A 19,836-nucleotide genomic window follows, 5' to 3' on the forward strand; every position below is an offset into this window, starting at 1 on the left:
ATCTGCTGAAGCTTCCATCTCTAAGCTGGTCATTTCCAGGAGGCAACTTTCTGAAAATCTCCACAATTAGATCTGCATTGTTCTTTCCCAACAACACGGCGTGGAAAGAAAAGGTCCTCTCTGTCGGGGCCAATCCAAGGAAGCGTTTGAGGTTATTAAATAATAAAGCGATTGTGATTTACATTGTGGTGCTGGAAAAAAGGGCCAATTAACCACTGTTATGTTGCCATAAAGATCATATTAACTCGAATTAGTAATCTAACAATACGCTGTCTTAAAAAAGAAAAAAAGGAAAAGGAAAGAGTACAGAAGGGGCGACAATACGGATGTTACTGTTGCGTACCGGGTGTGTTGTCTTCCCTGAATTCTTCCTTTCTTTTAAATTCCTTAATAATAATAATACAATGATAATTAATAATACTAATAATCAGAAACACAGAAATGCACCTGAAAGATGAATTGAAGCTTCCTGCTAAAAAGATAACAAACAAAACACAGAAGGAAGAAAATTAAAATTAAAATGGGGGGTGGGAAGAGGGTATAACCGCGCGTGCGAATACAGGAAGCTCTCCAGCAACGATTGTTTTCAATTAATTCTGAGCCCACCCAAATCTGATTCCCGAGTTCCCGTTTGGAAATGTTTTAGGAATTAATTAATCCTCTAAAGAGGGGGAGGGGAGAGCGGGCGAAATAGGGCTCCTTCATTGCTGTGACTTTTGCCGCTGTGGTATATATATATATAATGTCTGACTCACCTTTCTCAATGAACAAGATGGACTGTTCATTATATATATTGTTTGTGTTTGTGTGTGTGTGTGTGTGTGTGTGTGTGTTATGCACGCATACACGCGCACGCACATATAGTTTGCAAGCCCCACATGCAACCCTCGACTTAAATCTGCGTGAGAGAGAAAGCCCAACCCAAACCTAAACCCTCGCCTTAGTGTTCTCTGCCATAATCAAATAATTTTTTTTCTTTTTTTGCTTTAAAGCAGTTATTAGGTTTATAACTCGTTTCCCACTTAAATTTGTGCAACCAACCAAGGCAATCTAAATAGGCTGCAGCAGCCTCGTGGGTACCGCAAGCAGGCATTAATAAGAAGGATTAATTATGGGTGTGTACATCAATGGGGCACAAAGACTATCAAGTAGCACGGGGGGGAGAGGGAGAAGTCACAGGCAGCCAGTGAGGAGCTGCATTTCGTCTAAGGCAGGCATCCCCAAACTCGGCCCTCCAGATGTTTTGGGACTACAACTCCCATCATCCCTAGCTAACAGGACCAGTGGGCAGGGATGATGGGAACTGCAGTCCCAAAACATCTGGAGGACCGAGTTTGGGGATGCCTAGTCTAAGGGATGGCGCAGGTTCTCCACGCTGAGGGCAGGCTCCCATCCTAAAGGCATATTTTAGGAGGTAAAATATGCATGGAAGTCTCATGCGTGGAAGTCAGTGCGACTTTCTCCCGTGGGTATATTTTTAAGGTGTTCCTGCAAAGTGTCCTATTTCCATCGACTGCTTTTAGAATCCGATCCATGACTCAGTTAAGCCGAAATCCTTGAGCTGACTGAAGTAATTGACTCTACTGTCTGGATCCACAATTAGTAAAGCCGAAGTCTTTGCGTCAAAACCCTTTTATAAGTCTCTAAATGATTTCCTCTAAACTGTGAAGGATTCGGTTTAGTTGAAGTCGATCCGCAGCACAGTTAAGCCATTTAGGTGGAAGCTTATCATTGGAACTATTAACCCTTTCCACCACAACGTGCCCCTGCCGAAATCCTTCATTTTAAAAGCTGAACACTCCAAATTAGCGAGTTAACGATAGTGTGGTTAGTGATCAGTCTCTACATGCCGGTCAGCTTCTCCCGCCCCCTCATCTTCCACAAGATCTGGGCCTGGCTGGCTTGTATGTTGAATAGACCCAGAGAGTTTATATGGATAAAGAAAATAAGAAATTGGTCGGGTTATGGCCTCGATCCTCAGTCACTTGCGAGGAGGCAGCATACTTGAGGTCAATGAGGCCACTCTCGAGAAGTGGCGTCAGGTCGGCAATTTATAATGCACCCACTTGTGGGCTGTTGCACTTCGAACGGGTCTCGCTGAAGCTGAGCAGAACACTATTTAATATTTTGTGCTTTTGAAAATGGGAAAGAACCACGTGAACATGCGCATAACGCTTCCTCAGGGCTTTTTCTGTATGTCTCCCCTAGAAACACAATGCTGGAAAGGGCATTGAAACCGGAGGAGGGAGGGGAAGGAGGGGGCTGTTGCATCTTTCTGGCCCTGGTACCCGGGTTCTCTCTGTTGACATGGAGACGCTCCGAGACCCAGCCTCTCCGTCCTCTCAACAGGAAGAGTCAGCAGAAGAGAACTGCTTTGCCAACCGCTCCAGAAGTTGATGCTATTTGTTACCATAATTCTCCACCCCCCAAGCCCCTTTTCCGGTTACATGGTTTTTCATAAGCAAACACTGAGCCATTTCCTCGGCGCAATGCATCACCAAGCCCATCCAAAAGGGTCTAATCTGCTTCGCGCAGAAACCAAGCAGTAACAGCCTGGTAGGCTGCCCTTGTGAAGCCAGGAAAATACCTTCTCAGTAACTTGCCCCTCCCGCAATAGGAAGAATAGAAGAAGAGAGACGCGAGGGTGGGGTGGGGAGGGGGGTGGACGCGGCCCGTCCTTTGCCTTGTTGCTTCTTAATACCCTGATCGTGTCCAAATAAGCCATCAACACATGCACAGAATGCAAACTTTTCAAGCTCTACCTTCATTCTCTCCCCCTCCCCATCCCGAAATTATGATACGCTGCTCAACTGTAGCCCAGCCAAGCAACAACTCGATTATACTGGAATACAATGCGTTTATTTTCCCGCATATAAGGCTTCAGGTTCCTGGGATTAATTGAGTCGCGAAGGAACTGGTCCAGGTTTACTAGCGGATCCAGAGATCCGGGTTGGGTACACAGATCCAGCCAAAGTGATGCAGGAATCCTTCATTCATGGAAGTCCGCGCGCCTTAAAAGGTTAGCCAAGTCCCGACTCTGTATATAGATAGGATGGTCTTCTAAACATGAAGACATCAGGCTAAAATGAATGAAATTTGCTTCCCTTGTAAAGGTTGACACGGTAAGGGGATCTCAGATGCCAGAGACCAACCAACGAACAAGTTAAGATACTCTTCTTGGGGTTCAACTCGCAACTGCCTGTGCAATTCTCAGACCACGTAAGCCAAAGTAGACAGGTGGGAGTTACTAAAAAGCCGAGAGATTGAGGAATGCAGCTGTTGATACAGCAATCCTAAATGTATGCAAGTAGATCTAAATCTTACTGAAATCAGCGGGGATGACTTTTAACTCAGTGTGCTTAACAGCTTAAGTGAAAGCATGTTCCATAGCAGGAACTTGTTCTATTGTTTAAACAATTTATATACCGCTTAGCTACAATAGTCTCCAAGCAGTATATAAACATTTGCATCTATGTGCACTAGCCTTTGCGTTCTCAGCCGGCCAAGCCTGAGAGACAGCCCAACCTGGTCCTTACAGGGAAATGTACCCCACTGTAGTAGGAGACAGAGTTTCCTATTTCAAAAAAGTAGACATATGATTGCAGGCTTTAGCACAAATATTCAAGAGTAAGCCCTGCCTAATTTAGCAGCCCAAGCCTAAACATGCTTATTCAGGCCTAAGTCCTGTTGAATTTAATGGGGTTTACTCCCAGGTAGATGGGGTTACGATTGCAAGCCTGAGTGTGACTTACTTTCGAGTAAGCACGCACAGCATCAGGCTGCAACTCACACTTTGTTAGACAGAGCTTATATTCAGGTATAGATGTGCAGACTGACCAGGGCGGTAGTCCCTTTAAAATTAGTTAATTAAAGGTATCAATAAAATGTGTTTTATGATCGAGACCAGAGCGAAATCCATGGAATTTCAAGCAAATGTAAACGTTCATTTGTATACACGGGGCGGGGTCTACAGACTTCCGCCTACTGGAGCGGATGGGACTGAAAAGGGGGAATGGGCGCCTCTAACGGTAGAATCCGTGCGCGTATGTGTGCGTGTCTACAACCGAAGTTGGAATATCTCCAGTCAGCTGACAGTTTAAACAACTAAATCAAAATGCTGGTAACGGCCCGTGATTGTAGACCGACTTCAATCCAAGTAACTGGGCCGAAGTGAGCCCTGCCTTAACTCGCGCCAAATGATTTCGATAGGGCAGGTTGCCATCCTAAGCACCCTGAACCACTAAATTAAAGAAAACGCACAAAGATTCGTCTAGTCCTGATCTTTACTTGCCCTGTTGTTCTGAAAGCTTGATATAAATGGCTATAACACCCCCCTTTTTTGCAATACTGAAGGAAGTTTTTATTATCAGAGTTTTATGTAATCTTTGTAGGCTCGCGTACTCCTGAGGCGTCTAGTTTCATAAACTGGAGATACTTTTAAAGGCTGCGATTTACTTATTTTTAAGTGCCTACCTACGGAGAAAAGGCATCAGATTTTGTGTTAGTGGGAGGAGGGGGGAAGGCCCAAATGTTCATTAAATGAATAACTCCAGCTAGCGTCACCGCATAGACACTTTCTGAACTGAGAACTGTGGAGAGGAGAAGGGGAGGGGGTTAAAGGGGGTGAGAGCCTGAACGTGTTAGCTGATGCCCTGTCGGCTGACAGTGTGTGGTCTATTGTAGGGAATGTGCCTCTTCCACTGAACAGAACCTTCTCTCTCCCCCCCCCCCACGCTTTCCACCCTAGCATTACTGCACCTGCACTGGCTGAGGGAACTGCAGCCATTCACCACATCAGCGCAGAAGACATCTTTGACAGCACTCAATTCATTACATTTCTTCCTGCTTTTCAAACCAACCAACACACGCACACACACTCACCAAATGAGCCTTGCCGGTGAGTGACAGTCCTCTCCCCTCCCTCCCTCTCTCCCCGCCCTCCCAAAAAATCGTACAATAAAGTTGTATGTATGGTGGTGGTGCTCCTTCGGCGATTGCATGAAGAAGTGAACTAGCTTCCGTTAACAACTCGTCTCTCCTTAAAGGCAGCAAGGAAATGAGTTAGGTTTTGTTAGGAGGGGTAACACTTCATTAATGTTCTGTGGTCCAGAAATAAATTATAACCACCACCACCCCCAGCGTGGAGCGGAGAAACGAGAAGTCCAGTAACCTGGTTCTCTTGCAAGTAAGTCCCAGTGACTTGAAAGATAGGGAGGGATTTGTCTTCCGCCGGGGGGAAAGAGAATGCGCAACCCCCACTTAAAGAAACCTACAAGTCAGTAGGGCTAGGTTTATCTCACAAATCAGCCCTGGATACATGTATGTGAGAATGAGGCCCGGTTTGTGCCCAGGATTAGGAGTAGAGGTTAAATCTCTCCCCTCAAGTTGAGTTGGGATGCGGCTCGGACTGGGCACCCAAGAATCCACGCGAGATTCAACACATGTTAACTGGTAGCAAGCGGGTTTTATTTTATTTACTTAACAGAATGTATATATTTATAACTCGGTTGTAATAAAACCTCTACGCGGCTTACAATAAATATTAAAAGTATCAGTACAATTCTGGCAAGAGTTCTTCCTGAGCCGGTTGCTCAGAGTCCAGAATGGTATCATCATAAGTTCTGCTTCCAAATATCAAGGTCTAGTGTCGTGAGAAAAAACACCCCTCCACACGCACTAAAAAAAAGGGGGGGGGATTATTTCACCAGGGAATGAAAAGTGAAATCTTAAACCAGTGAAGAGGCCCAGAATCTGCCCGACCCTACACCGGAAGTCAACGCCACTGAAATCTGTGAAGCTTCCTATCAAATTTAGCAATAATCGGGTAGCTGAGCTTTGATACAAGTATTCCGGCTGAAGTAGCTTGCGGATTAGGCTGACAAAACCTCTTTTCAAGATCACTTTTAGAGCCCCATTAGGACTGGAAGCTAAACTCGCATTGTATGCGGTGATCGGACCTAGTGGGTTCCACTGAACAGTTTTCGGAGTCAAAAAATGAAACCAGATTCTGCCCTGCATGTTCAAAATACCCCGTTAAGCAGATTTGTTCATTTAAAACTCGCACAACAGAATACCATTCTAAAGAAACTCTCTCCCTCCCTCCCCATTACGTTTCAAAATATCTCAGAGCACACGTCTCCCAGAATTAATTCCCCCTCCTCTCCAGAGCAGATCACGAAAGTTAACGGGACTTATGGAGACAAATGGTTTTGTGGAGCGTAGCCCAAGCTGATTTGAAATGGAAAGCGAGCCTGTATCTCAGGGTCACCAGGAAAGGTGTGTGTGAGAGAGAGACATTTCAGTTTCCTATACATGGTATATAGACAAACCGCACTATCGTTTAGAAATATTTAACGGAATCGTTTTTGACTTAAATACTTGCTCACTGCACTGAGGAAGATGGGGATGAGGTGTGAGAAAACCCATCTCCAACATCTCCAGCATGGAGATTTCCATGAACATCTCCAACAACTCCCAAATAATCATTGCTTGTGCGAGGGAATTGTATACTGTATAAAATACGGGCTTTGTATGCAAGTGTATTGTGTATGTTTAACTGTCATCTGCTCTTAGTGGGGAGTCGAAGATTGCGGATCGCCTGGCAAAAAAAAAAGGAAAAGAAAAACCCTAATAATTTCAAAACATTCAATGGAGCGGCGGTGACGTCACGGGGGTATTAGCATATGAGGAGGGGATAAAGTCAGTGTGGCGGAGGGTGATAAGGCCCCTCCTGAGGAATTCACCGCTTGTTTTAATACATTAATTATTTCGCCGCTGTCCGCAAGTTTTTGCCATTTGTAAGAGCTTAAGCCTTCTCGTGGAGAAGAGACTGGGCGGGTTAAGGGTGCAAAGAATCCCTTTGCAGAATGTCTTCTAGGTCGGCGAGCGGGAGGAATTGCTCGGGGGGATCTCACGCTCGTCCCCTCCTCTCAGAAAAGAAGTGCGATTTTGGAGAAGGAAAGCCATGGGTTGCTATACTGCTCCTTTTGAAATACGGATGGGGGACTGAGTAGTAATCCGTACTATTTGCGTACATACAGGCTATCTGCGACACATCCTACAGCCGGGGAGATGTCCTGAGCTAGGGCAGTGGGGAGGACAGCCCTGTCTCACTGGGAGAGGTCTTTCCCCGGCTCTGGTGTGGAGCCCTTGCACGATCGCAGCCCGAAGATGCTTAAATGGGATGCAGCACAGGATGGGTGCTGTATTGCGCTGATGTCAAGATGTTCCCTGGCGACAGGGACAATCTCAGCACCTCCGTCCTCTTCCCCAGTCCCATCGGAAGGAAGCTGTTTCTGCTGCTTGGTCACTTCTCCTCATGTGTTGTTTGATAAAACTTACTTTTCACTCACACGCGTATGTGTATATATATCTCGCCCTGTTCTTCCACTCTCAAAGGAACGCCCATTCATTTTAGGCAAATTTATTTGGAGTAAGTCCTATTCCGGTCAGTGGGATTTACTTCTGAGTAAGCACGCTCAGGCTTGAGATGCCCCGTCTGATCAGGTGCTGTTGGGAATAATAAGGGTGGGGGCCACTGGAGAGAGGATCTTCATGGGCTGATCCATTGCCCCAGTTAAGCTGCAGGTCTCTTGGAATTCGGAGATCTCTCCTAGGCACATTTCAGGAGCAGTCGCTTCCCAGGGAACCTCCATCGCATAACAGCTCAGCTTAACTGGGCGACGGATCCTGGCTGAACAGCTGGCAAGGAAACGAAAGACCCAAGAGACGATAATGCAGAGCCAAACTCTGCCCCGCTTTATGAAGGGGCATCTCAAGGGGGAGGGGGGAGATAGGCCCTTCTCTGTCCGCCAGGGATTCCCTCAAATCATGTTCCGACAGCAGAAGGATTAGAACACAGAGATATAATTTTGTACTGAGGGAATGAGAATGGCAGGTTCGCAGGGCCCTCTTAGCAGCAGCCCCGGGGTGTTCTCCGTAAACTCAAGGCTTTGCTCAGTCGGCAGCCTGCAGCGGTGATTGCCTCTGTCCTGAACTGGACTCGAACCCGCCTTGGCTGGTGACATCCGCGACAAGCGTCCCAAAAAACCCTTCCTAGTCTCATTACGCTCACATCAACACTTCTAAAAGAAGACCTGCGAAGACATGTGCTACAAATGCGAACGAAAAAGCGCCCAGGAAACCGCGCGAACCTGCCGGCTAGGAAACTATGGCGTGCATTCCTGCTTTTACCACTATAGGCGTGTAATGTTACTAAGGTCAATGGGACTTCTCCAGCGCGAAATGTTTTCTATTTGCTAAAGAGTTGCGACGTTGCTGCGTCTGTTCAGCGCACATACCGAACCCAGGAGATATGGTATACGCCTCACAAAAAAACAACAGAAAGACTCTGATGGGTCTGGATTGCAACCTGGATCCACAACCCAACCAATTAACTGAAGCTCCAGGGTTTGAGCTGATGGGCTGATGTCCCTTCCTGAACACATACAATACTGCCCCAACCCTCCTGATCGCAGTCACATGCAAGTTTACTCAGAAGCAAGTCCCATTGAAATCAATGATATTTTGTCACAGGCCTGGTTTGGAGCATAGCCCTAAAAGTGTTTAGGACTGTGTCGACAATCCTTCTTTACACAAGTGGTTTAGAACTGGGACACGTGCAATTATTTCTGTCTGTGATGATATATATACACAGACAGACAGATACCTAAACCTAGATGTTGCGTTGTTATCACAGCTGTACTATGTAAGTGTAAGTACAGATGTAGGGAGAGGAAAGAATCTAAATCCATTCCAAGTAATGGGATGTGTGGATCGTATCAGCAGACAGGCCATCTTCACATCCCATTTGACGCCAGTGACAAAATTCCTTCTAATTTAAATGGGTCTGCAGTGCATTCACAAACAGCTTATAAGTATATGATAAACACAACACTGAAATACACAGGAGACAGGCAGGTGTTCACAAGCCAGTGCAACACAACTATTCTTTTTTGGCCCGGTTAGAAGAGCAGTTTCTAAATTTGAAACATGCCACCCCACTCCAAATCTCAAGAACGCGCAAACTCAGCCCTTTCCCTACAAACGACCATCGCAGACATTTGAAATGTACTTCCCTCTTACGTACCTAAAAGCCGATAACTAAGGTCCTGTTCGGAGGTGAGGTGTTTTGCCTACAAACTATAACAGAAATGTGAAAGCCACAAATTCTGAAGAGTGGCGCAAATATAGGGCTCTGGAAACTAATTGTTTCAAGTAATCTATATTTTTTAAAAGGGAAAATAAGTGAGAATTATTTGGGGAAAGAGGCTGGTTGGGAGAGGCTTTTCATCGTTTAAACCGTCACCTTCTCAAACAAAGTAACGCAAACTAAGGGATGTAACAGCGAAAACTTAACTAGCGGCTAGGCATCCCCATAATCTCTACTGCTCCTCACAAACACTGAAGTTATTACTCAGAGATACTTCTCATTGGAGTAGTTTAACTAAATCTCTCATTCATTCATTCATTCATTCATTTTAAAAAGGGTTTTAACCCAGGTGTGGAAACTGTAAATTTCTCTCTACAGTTTTCTTCCCCACAATGACTAGATACAGTCGATGCGGCATGCCCATATGATAAATACCAGTATAAATACCAGTAGTACAGTTTCGGGGTTGAAATTTTAACCATATTTTATATATATATATATATATATATATATATATATATATATTCTCTCTGAAGGTCAAATTAGCATCGAGGGGAAAGTAGCTCCTTTCCATTAGGAATGTAATTCAAGTTGTCACCTTGGCAGCTGAATATATATATATATATATATATATATATATATATATATATATATATATATAAAATATGGTTAAAATATGTAATACACACACACACTTCTACCGCACGCCAGTTTCACCACAATGTATAGTTTACCTGCATGTAAAACAATTAACCGCGTCAGCTTGTCACCTTCAGAACACCAGGGACACAAGTGAAATGTACGAGAGGGAAATTGGCCGGGGCTGTTCCTCAGCTGCCAAGGTGACAACTTGAATTACATTCCTAATGGAAAGGGGCTACTTTCCCCTCGATGCTAATTTGACCTTCTGAGAATACACGCTCTCTAGCATTTACTTAAGGGGAAAAAACGAGGAAAGCAACATCAAAACGATATGTAAAGAAGAAGACAACGTAAGATCGCACCTGGCCTTTTAACTCTTTGCAAATGGAACTAGTTTCCCCAGAAGTTTAAAAAATGAGCATCACGTTGTCTACGGCTGAGTTTGTGGGAAATGGGGCGAGGGGAGTTAGTTTATATGTGTGTTTATAAACTAATATTACTAACTTGCTTCAATCAAACTTCAATCTCGGAACTATTAGCTTAAAACTACCAGCAACTGAAAAGTAAACCCAAAACACACAAAGGATCTGTTTAATTATTTTCGTCCAGTGGGCTAAAATGAGGAGCCCATCACTATGCACTTAAACGTTATTCCTTGTCTCCCTGAGGCGTTTGATCAGTTCTTTTCCCATGTGAGGAAACTGGCAGCTCCAAGGCCGTCAGTGGAACTCCCATAACAAAAGTCCTGAAAAGCTGAATGAATTGGGCATATAATTACTGCTTACACACACACACACACACACACACACACACACACACACCCTCCTATCCTTTGCAGCTTATCTCTTATTCATGCAACATATATTGTCACCTAATCTCACCCTCAATATTGCGCTCCCTCGCTTTTTTTTTTTTTTTTTTGTACGCAGCTATCACCACAACAACTACTATGACAAATTCCTTCCCGGCAGAAATTAACCAAAACTTCGTATCTGTCGCAAAACAAAGAGGCAAAGGTGAAAAATTGTGGAAAATGGAAGGGGTTAGTTATTTAAAGCTGGTTTGCTAATTACTTTTCCCCAGAGTTTAGGGAGTCATTGCAATCTGCGTCTTCCCCACAAGGAAGGATGCTTTGACTAAGTTTTGTTTTGCTTACTTACATCACGGGAACTATAAGGTTTGGTCTTTGCTCTTAACGTATTGACTTAGCCGGAAGTCCAACTGCCTTAAACAAAATTGACTTACTAGTAGGGCTGCAATCATTGCTACATTTTCTTGGGAGTAAGTGTTACTGAATTCAGCAGCACTCCTCAGTAAATCTACATAGGATTGGGCTGTGTGTTGAGGACCTCAGCTCTGATTATTTTAGTACTTGAAGACAATATCAAAACCTGATTCCATGCATGTGAGTCAAACTGAACTCAATAGGAGTAACACCACATACCTAATCACTACTGATTAATCAAGAATGAATTAAAATACATCCAATCTTTCTGTCATGGTATATTATGTGTGTACATATCACACAAGTATACTCCAAAGTGCAGTACAGATACCTTAAACTGAGACTCACTTCATAATGTCTTTTATGGGATATTTCATGGACACTGGAATCGTCCTCAACACAAAACCAGTCCTTATTTCCTTGAATGGAACTTTTTTTCTGGGTACTACCTACCTAATGCAGATACCCAATAAAAATGCTCTCTATACAATTGCCAGTTCTGGCTTTTATGCCCAGAATAGCTGTAGGATTTATATAGCTATATCTGTATTTTCACATCTGTATTTAAAATAGGCAAATGCCTGCGATGAGCTACCGCAGCCTATCCCACAGACCCCAAAAAATCAAACCACCTCCCGGCTCTATGCTCCATTGCACGGCCCTTGTGGGAAGAGAGAAGCCCGAAGTACCTTAAAAGCCGAAATCTGTTTGCCGTCCAGATTCAGGCAGTCATTCCCTAACCCCCCTTGAGTCTTGGAGGCCAGCCTTGCTTGCTTCTGGGTTTGTGTTCAGAGCTGGATGGAGAAGCTTGAGGGGGGTGGGGGGGTGGAGAGAGATCCTCCAGAGATTGCTCTACCGCAAGAATTTGTCGCTTGGAGGAATAAGTACAGCTATTACAACCAAATCTACTAGCAGTCTAAATAATTAATTGAACCATTGCTCTTTGACCCTTGCAAAGTCCAATAGGGACCCGTTTGTAGTAATAATACCCCCCAAACGAGCCCTTGTCAAATATTCATTTAGTGGTTAATTCGAGCCATTTCCCCTTGGGACAGCCTGTAATACCAGCCTCTCCGGCTTGCCAAGAAACCCTGTTAATCTACCTCTCCAGGTCAGCAAAATATTTTAACACCCCGTCCTTAAAATGCTACCAATAATAATAATAATAATCCTTCCCCCCAAAAAAAATATCACAGGGGATCTCCTAATCTTTATCCATGGTCTGTCTATTTGCTGGGGCTAGGCTTAAGGAAATGTGACACTCCATCTCTGCCACCCGACATCCAAGCAACGTGCCTATTTTTAAAAGGAGAAGAAATATAGGTGGAGAGACCAGCCCTTAGAAAGGATCATGAGCCCCACTTAAAAGGGATCGGGGGGAAATACATTTCTACACGCTGAAAGAGAAAAACAGGGGCGTTAAACAACTGTTATTCCTATATTTCAGAGATAGGAGGGAAATCGAAAATGATGACTCCTATTTGTTAAAGCGGCTGAATAAGGCGGCGGGGGGGGGGGAGCCCTTTCTAGATTTGCATGAATAACGTTTCTGCTCAGTTCATTTAACTGTGCCTATCTCACGGCCTCAATCACTGCAAGAGAGCGGATTTCAAATGCGTTTTCTTAATCGCGCATACAAAAGCTCATTATAATTTTCCTAATAATAATAAGTTTTGGTCACCTCACAGTTTGGAATGGAGGGGGAAGGTGGCAGAATTCATTAAGCAAATTTTGTTTAAAAGCAAATGATTATCTGCGGCCCTGGATGTATTTGCAAGCGTTCACCTAACCATCCCGCCACGTCGCTCAGTTCTTTGACGACGGATTCAGACCAAGCTCTCCCTTCCAGGTAATCAACTAAAATTAACAACAACAACAACAACAGTGTCGAAATCGGTAGTACGGGATGAGAGAATTATCGTGAAAAGTGTACATTCAACAATTTGAAATGTGAGCGAGAGGGGAGGAAAGCTTTTTACCACGGCACGTGAAGAATCTCTCCTGGGCGTGTTTACCATCGCAAGCAAATCCTTCCAGACCGTTTTACATTCATAAACGTGGGGAGGAAATCGGGGCGGAGGACTTAGAATTCCAAATATTAATTTAACCCTTCTGTCCTATTCCTTTCTGGAAAGCGAGCAGATCGCTCCTGAGCGCCCAGTAGCCCAAAGAGGGGTGAAATCCTGCGTGTGAGACTCTTTGTAGAGCGGCCTTCTAGAAAGCAAGGCCTGAAATCAAACCCACCGATTGTAGTTTGCAAATTGTGGAGTCACACAAAGGGCTGGTGGAGAGGGTTTCAAGAATTCAATGAAATGCCCCGGACTTTTGTAATTAAACACCTTGCTCCTAAGAACCCGCATTTAAGCACTTTTACGGGGAAGAACCTCACTCACATCAATGGCACTTGATTCCGAGTGAACGGGTCCCTAAGAACACATTGCAAGGATGTACAGTCGTGGGACTGACTTTCCAGCAAGCTGTGTCCTAATTCTTGCCTTGGAGCCCGATTTGGAACAGATTTACTGGAAATTCCCTCCCAGTAAGTATGTTTAGGGTCTGTTAGGAAGCCGTCCAAGCACAAGGTGCCACTTTCCCAAACAAATGGATTTCAGCTGAGATGCCAGTAAGCGGCCTAAACTAGCAGCTAAGGAAGAATCTCTAAAATAAATGAATAAATTGAAACAGCTAACAATTGCCATTCACTGAGAAATAATAGTTTGCTGAGGAATAATTAAACACTTGCTTCTTCAGCTTTAAAAAAATAATAATGTACGATTTCCCCCAAAACGTTCTACCCTGAAATGGCTTTCAGAAATCCTAAACAACAGTATTCATTTTTGGTTCGGGTGCTGAAATGTATACTTTCTGAAATTTGCTGTATGTAGGAGGGAAATGGCTCTATAGTGCCTGAAGGATTTCCAGAGAGAAATCTAGTCTGCGCCAATGTCTTAAGCTTCTGTGGCGAGGGCTCTACCGTACAGGCCCGGATTTATTCCATTTTCACCCCAGATTTGGCATTAGTTTTTCCATTGATTCCCACAGAGCATACTTCTCTATAAGCCTGTTTAAAATGCAAACCACGATTCACAAAACTCTCACTTTCACGATCCTCAGGCATTTGTCTGCAAGAATCGCAGCCCAGTCCCAAATACCTATACTGTACTTGAAAATAAGTCCTATTGATTTTCATCGGGCTTTACTTCCGCATAAGTATTTTAGGGTTGCAAATAAAGTCCCATTGATTTCAGTAGAATTTACCCAACAAACAGGTGCATTACAAACGGAGAGATGTGGGAAAGCAGATATCTTTACAAGCTAAGACTCGACATACTTTTCCTTACTTTTAAAAAAGTATATTTAAGGGTACAATGAAAATAACAGCATAAAGTTAAACAAGATATACCTCTCTGCCAGACGAAGTTGTCTTCTTTAATGTGCGTTTTGGAGGGGTGGGAGAGGGCTTGAGTTTCGCAGCTTTTTCCTGAAACTGGCTGCTTCACCTCGCTGGTGAATTATGAACTAGGAAGAGAGAGCTTTTGTGAAAGCCTATGGCATTACAAAATTGAATAGATTATTATTCTCAGTATTGATGGCTTACATTTAAATCCACCCCACCCCACCCCCTCGCCCTGGCTTTCTCTTTCCCCACCTCCTCAGAGACCCCAAACTCCCTCGTCTGCAATGAAAAAAAACAAACCAGGGAAAGTTTAGAAAGGCGCAGAGAGCTGCCCGTTTTTGCGTTGTTGTGGTGCAATTGTCTTGAAACCGCGACTTTGCAGTTTCCCCAAAACACACACGGAGGACTGTAGAAAGCACACACCAGCGCACACCCCAGCCAACCAAGCCTGACTTCAAGTCCATTTTCTTCCAAAGCACAGCGCTTCAAGCGGAGATCGCCCTGCTTACGAGAGAAGTTAAGAGAGCCACGCACCTCGCTCGCTTCCTACTTCTGCTGGTTCTCCTCGCGTTAACAGTCCAGCCTCATCTGAACTCCGGGGGCTTTGGTCAGCTTTCAGGTGGCAACAAGTGGTCGTTTCTTCCAGCAGCGAAAATCACCCAACCGACTTTCTATGCCATGTTACTTTTCTCATTTATTATAGCAGAAGAAAAGTGTCACTTACAGTCGGCTGCGTTTTCCATTGTCGAAGGATTACTCATTTCATATAGTTATCTGGGCCACATCCAATTTCAGGCCTCGCATTATTTTAAGTAGAAACTAATTGGCATTGAAATTACCTTCTGAAAACAAAGCAGGAAAAGATTTCCTCATTCCTAGAGTTTTATTCTACAATATTATTTATCACACCAGTTTATAACTGGTCCTTGAGCAGCACGGAATTAAAAAAATAACATAAAATTCATCCTGCTTTCTGAAAATAAATCGAAGACTCAAGTGTTATTTCAGTGTCCATATTTCAAAAATTTATTTATCTCAAACTGTGCATAATGGAGTAAAAACTTAACTCAAATATGTACCTGTTTATAAGGATGGTATTAGTTCAAATATATATATGTCTGTGTATATATACATATCCATGTATATGTATATATACATGTGTATATATAGATGTATGCATGTATATGTGTGTGTCTATATATATAATATACATATATGCACACCCACATACACATGGACTGCCGGCGGACTGATTTCAGATAATACACAGCCGAGTACAACTACGGGAAATGAGGAGGGACAAAAATTAAAAGAACTTAAAATAGCGTCACAATAAATTTACAGAAATATTACAAACCATAAGAAAATATTTCAAACACAAGAATTTCAGATTGTTTTGCTGTCGTTTTAGCTGAACAGGAGAAAGTTTGAAAACAAAAAAAGCTATTTAAATTAACAAATGTGTGTGAACCTGCAAGACAATTTTTGCTTTTTAAACAACGTGTAAAAAATGTAGTACACCCTAAACTTTTGCCCTTTTATATAAAAAAAACAGTTCCAGTTCAATGGTATGCAAGTACTTATTCTATTTATTTTTTTGCCTTTTGTACAATTGCTAAAACAATTAAAACGTCCAGATTTTTGTTTTAAAATAAAATTCAGCTTCCTTTTTTGTGCAGCTGCTATAAATCCATCTATCCAATTATCAGAGCGTCTTAAGTAGACTCTGATGTATTTTAAAAATAATTGGCAAATTCTCAAGGTTTCCCCCCTCCTCTTTTTAATATAAACAATGGGCTTTTCGATTGCCATGTTTATTTTGATAAATACTGTACAAAAGTTGCTTGCAAATATTAAAACATTTCCCACCCCATTTCCCAGTCTCCTTCCCTTCCCCCCTCCCACCTTCCTACGTCGCTTTCTGGAGTCTAGTTCTAAAGATTATGGGTCAAGACTTTTTTTATTTTTTACTTTTAAAAACCTTTTCTGCAAAGTACCATTTCCATAGGAACTTCGGGGGTGGGGGTGGGAGGGATGGGGGAGAACAGGTTTGGTGGAGTCGCATCCCTTTCCAAAGGAGAGGGAGGGAGAAAACAAAAATAAAAAGATCTATACAAGTTCCTTGATGGGTTTGGAATTTTTTTTCTTTTTTTTGTATCTGATTGGTTTCTCCCTACCCAGTTATTCTCTGTACAAAAATAGTGTCCCCCCCAGAAAAAGAGGACAGGAAGGGGAGAAAGGGGGGGAAAGTCAGAAGTTCAGAATTTCTAATAAAAGTTTGTTGCTCGGTCTAGATTTCTCGCCCTCGCCTTCCTCGCGTCTCGCCCACCCCCCGTGGGTCTTACATATGGGAGAGCGGGAGCGTGCCGTTTATGGCAGTGCCGGGCACAGGTGCGTTCTGGTAATGCTGCGACATGTGCAGTCTGCTGGGGGCGGCCGGCTCCGCCACTTCAGGCCCGGGCAGGTACATGCTGATCATGTCCCGGAGGTCTCCGGTTTGGCACGGAGCCCTGGAATGGGAAGAAGACGTGACCACGGGGGGACTGGAGCTGGACTCCGTCTTGACCACGGATCCCATGGAGCCCAGGCTCATCCCCGGGGTCCCCTGCTGCGAATAGGACATGCTGCTGTAGGTGGGCGAGCCGTTCATGTAAGTCTGCGAGCCCGCCATGGAGTTGTACTGCAAGGCGCTCACGTCGTAGCGGTGCATGGGCTGCATCTGCGCGGCGGCGGCCGCGGCCGCGGCGTTGTGCGCGTTCAGGCCCGGGTGCTGCGGGTAGCCCAGCTGCTCCTGCATCATCCCGTAGCCGCCGTTGGTCCAGCCGTTCATGTGCGCGTAGCTGTCCATCCGCTGGTTGACTCCGGCCGCGCCCAGCGTGGCCCCCACGCCGACCCCCGCGCCCATGGAGTTGGAGCCCGGCGCCAGCAACCCGCCCGGCAAAGTGTACTTATCCTTCTTCATCAGCGTCTTGGTTTTCCTCCGGGGTCGGTATTTATAATCCGGGTGTTCCTTCATGTGCAAGGCGCGCAGCCGCTTGGCTTCGTCGATGAAAGGTCTCTTCTCAGCCTCCGAGAGAAGTTTCCACTCGGCCCCGAGGCGCTTGCTGATCTCCGAGTTGTGCATCTTGGGGTTCTCCTGCGCCATCTTCCGCCGCTGGCCCCGGGACCACACCATAAAGGCGTTCATGGGTCTCTTGACCCGATCCGGGCTGTTCTTCTGGTTGTTGGCCCCGGAATTACTGTTGCCCCCCGCGCCTCCCCCCGCTGTCTGCTGGGGGGCGGGAGGCTTCAGTTCGGTTTCCATCATGTTGTACATTCAAACGGCTTTTTTCGGCCGAGGGGGCGCAGCAACGGGCGGCCGGGAGGTTTCGGAATGGTGGTGGGCAAACAAACCAACGCAGCTCCGAGGAACTCCGGCTATTAAAAAGCACACCGGCGCATAGAGAGAGGGCGAGGGAGAGAGGAATCCGACAATCGCCCCCCCCCAAAAAAAATAAAAGGAAGGGGCTGTAGGTGGGAAAAAAGCGAAGAGGAAAGGCAGCCGACAGGAGCTCGAGAGTGTCCCAACCTGGACTTGTCTTCTCTGGGAGGGGGGAGGGAGGGGAGAGCTCCCCCTCCAAAACAGATCCTCCCCCGATCGGATCAACACCGGGATCTTCCTCCCTCTGCAAGCAGCCCACGGACGACTATTCAAGCAGGAGAAGCATAACAAAGAAGGCTTGGAGAGTCTTGATTGAGAAACTTATTCCTGGTCCGTTTCCCCTCCTTTCTTTCTTGTGATTCTTTCCTTCTTTTCTCTCTCTCTCTCTCTCTCTTTCTGTATCTCTGTAAGACTAAAAGAGCCAGCAAAAGTCCCTTTCCCCCTTTTGTTGTTGTTGTTGTTTGTGTGTGTGTGTGTGTGTGTTTTTCCCCTCCTAAACACTCACTCTCACACTCTCTCCCTCTGTCTTTCTCTCTCTCTCTCTGCCTTGACAACTCCTGATACTTTTTTGAACAAGTTAATAGACAACCATCCATGTGATGGGGGGCTTGTCAGGGAATAAATGCGTTTGCCCCGGCCAATCAGCGCCCGCCGGCTCCTCCACTGAGCACAAGCCTCGACTTGGAGTTTTGCATGAAAGGGGGCGGGGCTTCCCGCGCGCCAGCCGGGACAGCTCGGCTTGGGGAAGCGGGAAGAGAGAGAGAGAGAGAGAGAGAGAGAGAGAGGGAGAGAGAGAGAGGGAGGGCGAGGAGGAGGCGGGTCTTCGAGGCAGCCACTGAAAGGGCCCCTTGGAGCTCCTCTTACAAGCAACAGGTCACACACGCCTTGAGGAGGAAGTGTGTAAACAGCATTCTTGCGACATTAAAAACAAAACAACAAAAAGCCCCGCTCCGCAACAACTTGATGTTGACTTGAGACTGAGTGAGGAAGGTTGCAACTCCCCCCTCTTTATTTTCATTTTTTGCGTGACAGATGGGGGGTGGGGAAAGGAGAAGGAAAGGCAGCAACCCTGCTTCTTAGGATTTTAGCAGGACGAGGGATCTGCTAGTTTGGCTTCCTTTCCCAATTGCTCCGCACCCCCATAACAATGCCTCTACGACCAGCGCAGGCTGCTAACCAGCACGAAACGCAGGGAGACCACAAATAGTCCCCACTGCTTTTGTAAGGACCTCGTTTGCTGCCCAAGACTGCTGACAGCCCCTCCTGCAAAATAAGGCCCCTGCGCTAGGCCTAGACGCCGCCTGCTCCAACCGACCTGACCCCTTACGTCTTCTCCGCTGAGGTTGCCATCCTTCTGGTGGCTGTGCAACTAAGTTTACTAGAAAATAAGGCCCACGGCGGCATCCGGGGCACTTAGGAGCAGACAACTGGGCAAACCCAGGCTCGGCAAGAGCAGCAGACCCCCTCCTGGTCCTGCTTATGGACAAGGCTGTGATGACCTCCCTGCACGCTCACTTGAGGTCCTCACACCGCAGGCAAGGGGACATATTTCTTAGTAAACTTGTGTATGGCTGGGTTCTTCGGCTATCGCTGCGACCCAGGGCTACTGCGATTTGCCTGGCCTTCGGTGGCTCTTAATTTACACGAGGTTCCCTTGCGCGCATCCGTGTCATTGGCACCCGCGAGATTTACTTCCACAGGCAACGCATTTCGGTTTGGAGGGCTGTTTTCCTTTCTCGACCGACGCCAAGTTCCCTCCAGGCTCGTTGGCCTCTTTCTGCCCCTTCCCCCAATTCCACGCCTGAAAGCAACGCCAAGCTGGGCTCCCTCTCCCGCCCCCCTCAACATCTGATCCTCTCCAATATTCCTCTGGTGGCTGCTTTGCCGCAGACATTTCTACGCGAAATAAAGGAGTGCTGCTTGCTTGCCTGCCTTTCTCTCCCCTTAGCCCGCACTCCTCTACTCCCTCAAAAGTCTAAAGGCGAGATTGGGTGAAAAGC

General features: G+C 45.6%; 2 protein-coding genes across 2 annotated transcripts in view; both read right to left on the reverse strand.

Moving 5' to 3' along the window:
* Nucleotides 1-19,836, reverse strand: part of LOC310763263 (uncharacterized protein) — a gene marked incomplete at its 3' end in the record, with an annotated part of 435,273 nt that overhangs the window by 55,142 nt on the left and 360,295 nt on the right. The window lies entirely within an intron of this gene.
* SOX2 (SRY-box transcription factor 2) lies at nt 15,418-18,523 on the reverse strand. The gene has a single exon (XM_083613542.1). The coding sequence runs from the start codon at nt 17,729-17,731 to the stop codon at nt 16,757-16,759; it is 975 nt and encodes a 324-aa protein (XP_083469668.1). The 5' UTR covers nt 17,732-18,523; the 3' UTR covers nt 15,418-16,756.

The sequence above is a fragment of the Podarcis filfolensis genome (genome assembly GCF_964270895.1).
Source record: "Podarcis filfolensis genome assembly, chromosome: 5".
NCBI lineage: Eukaryota > Metazoa > Chordata > Lepidosauria > Squamata > Lacertidae > Podarcis > Podarcis filfolensis.

Bases quoted from the DNA above. Each gene is read 5' to 3' on its own strand.
- SOX2 (XM_083613542.1), bottom strand. From the start codon at position 17,731: ATGTACAACATGATGGAAACCGAACTGAAGCCTCCCGCCCCCCAGCAG.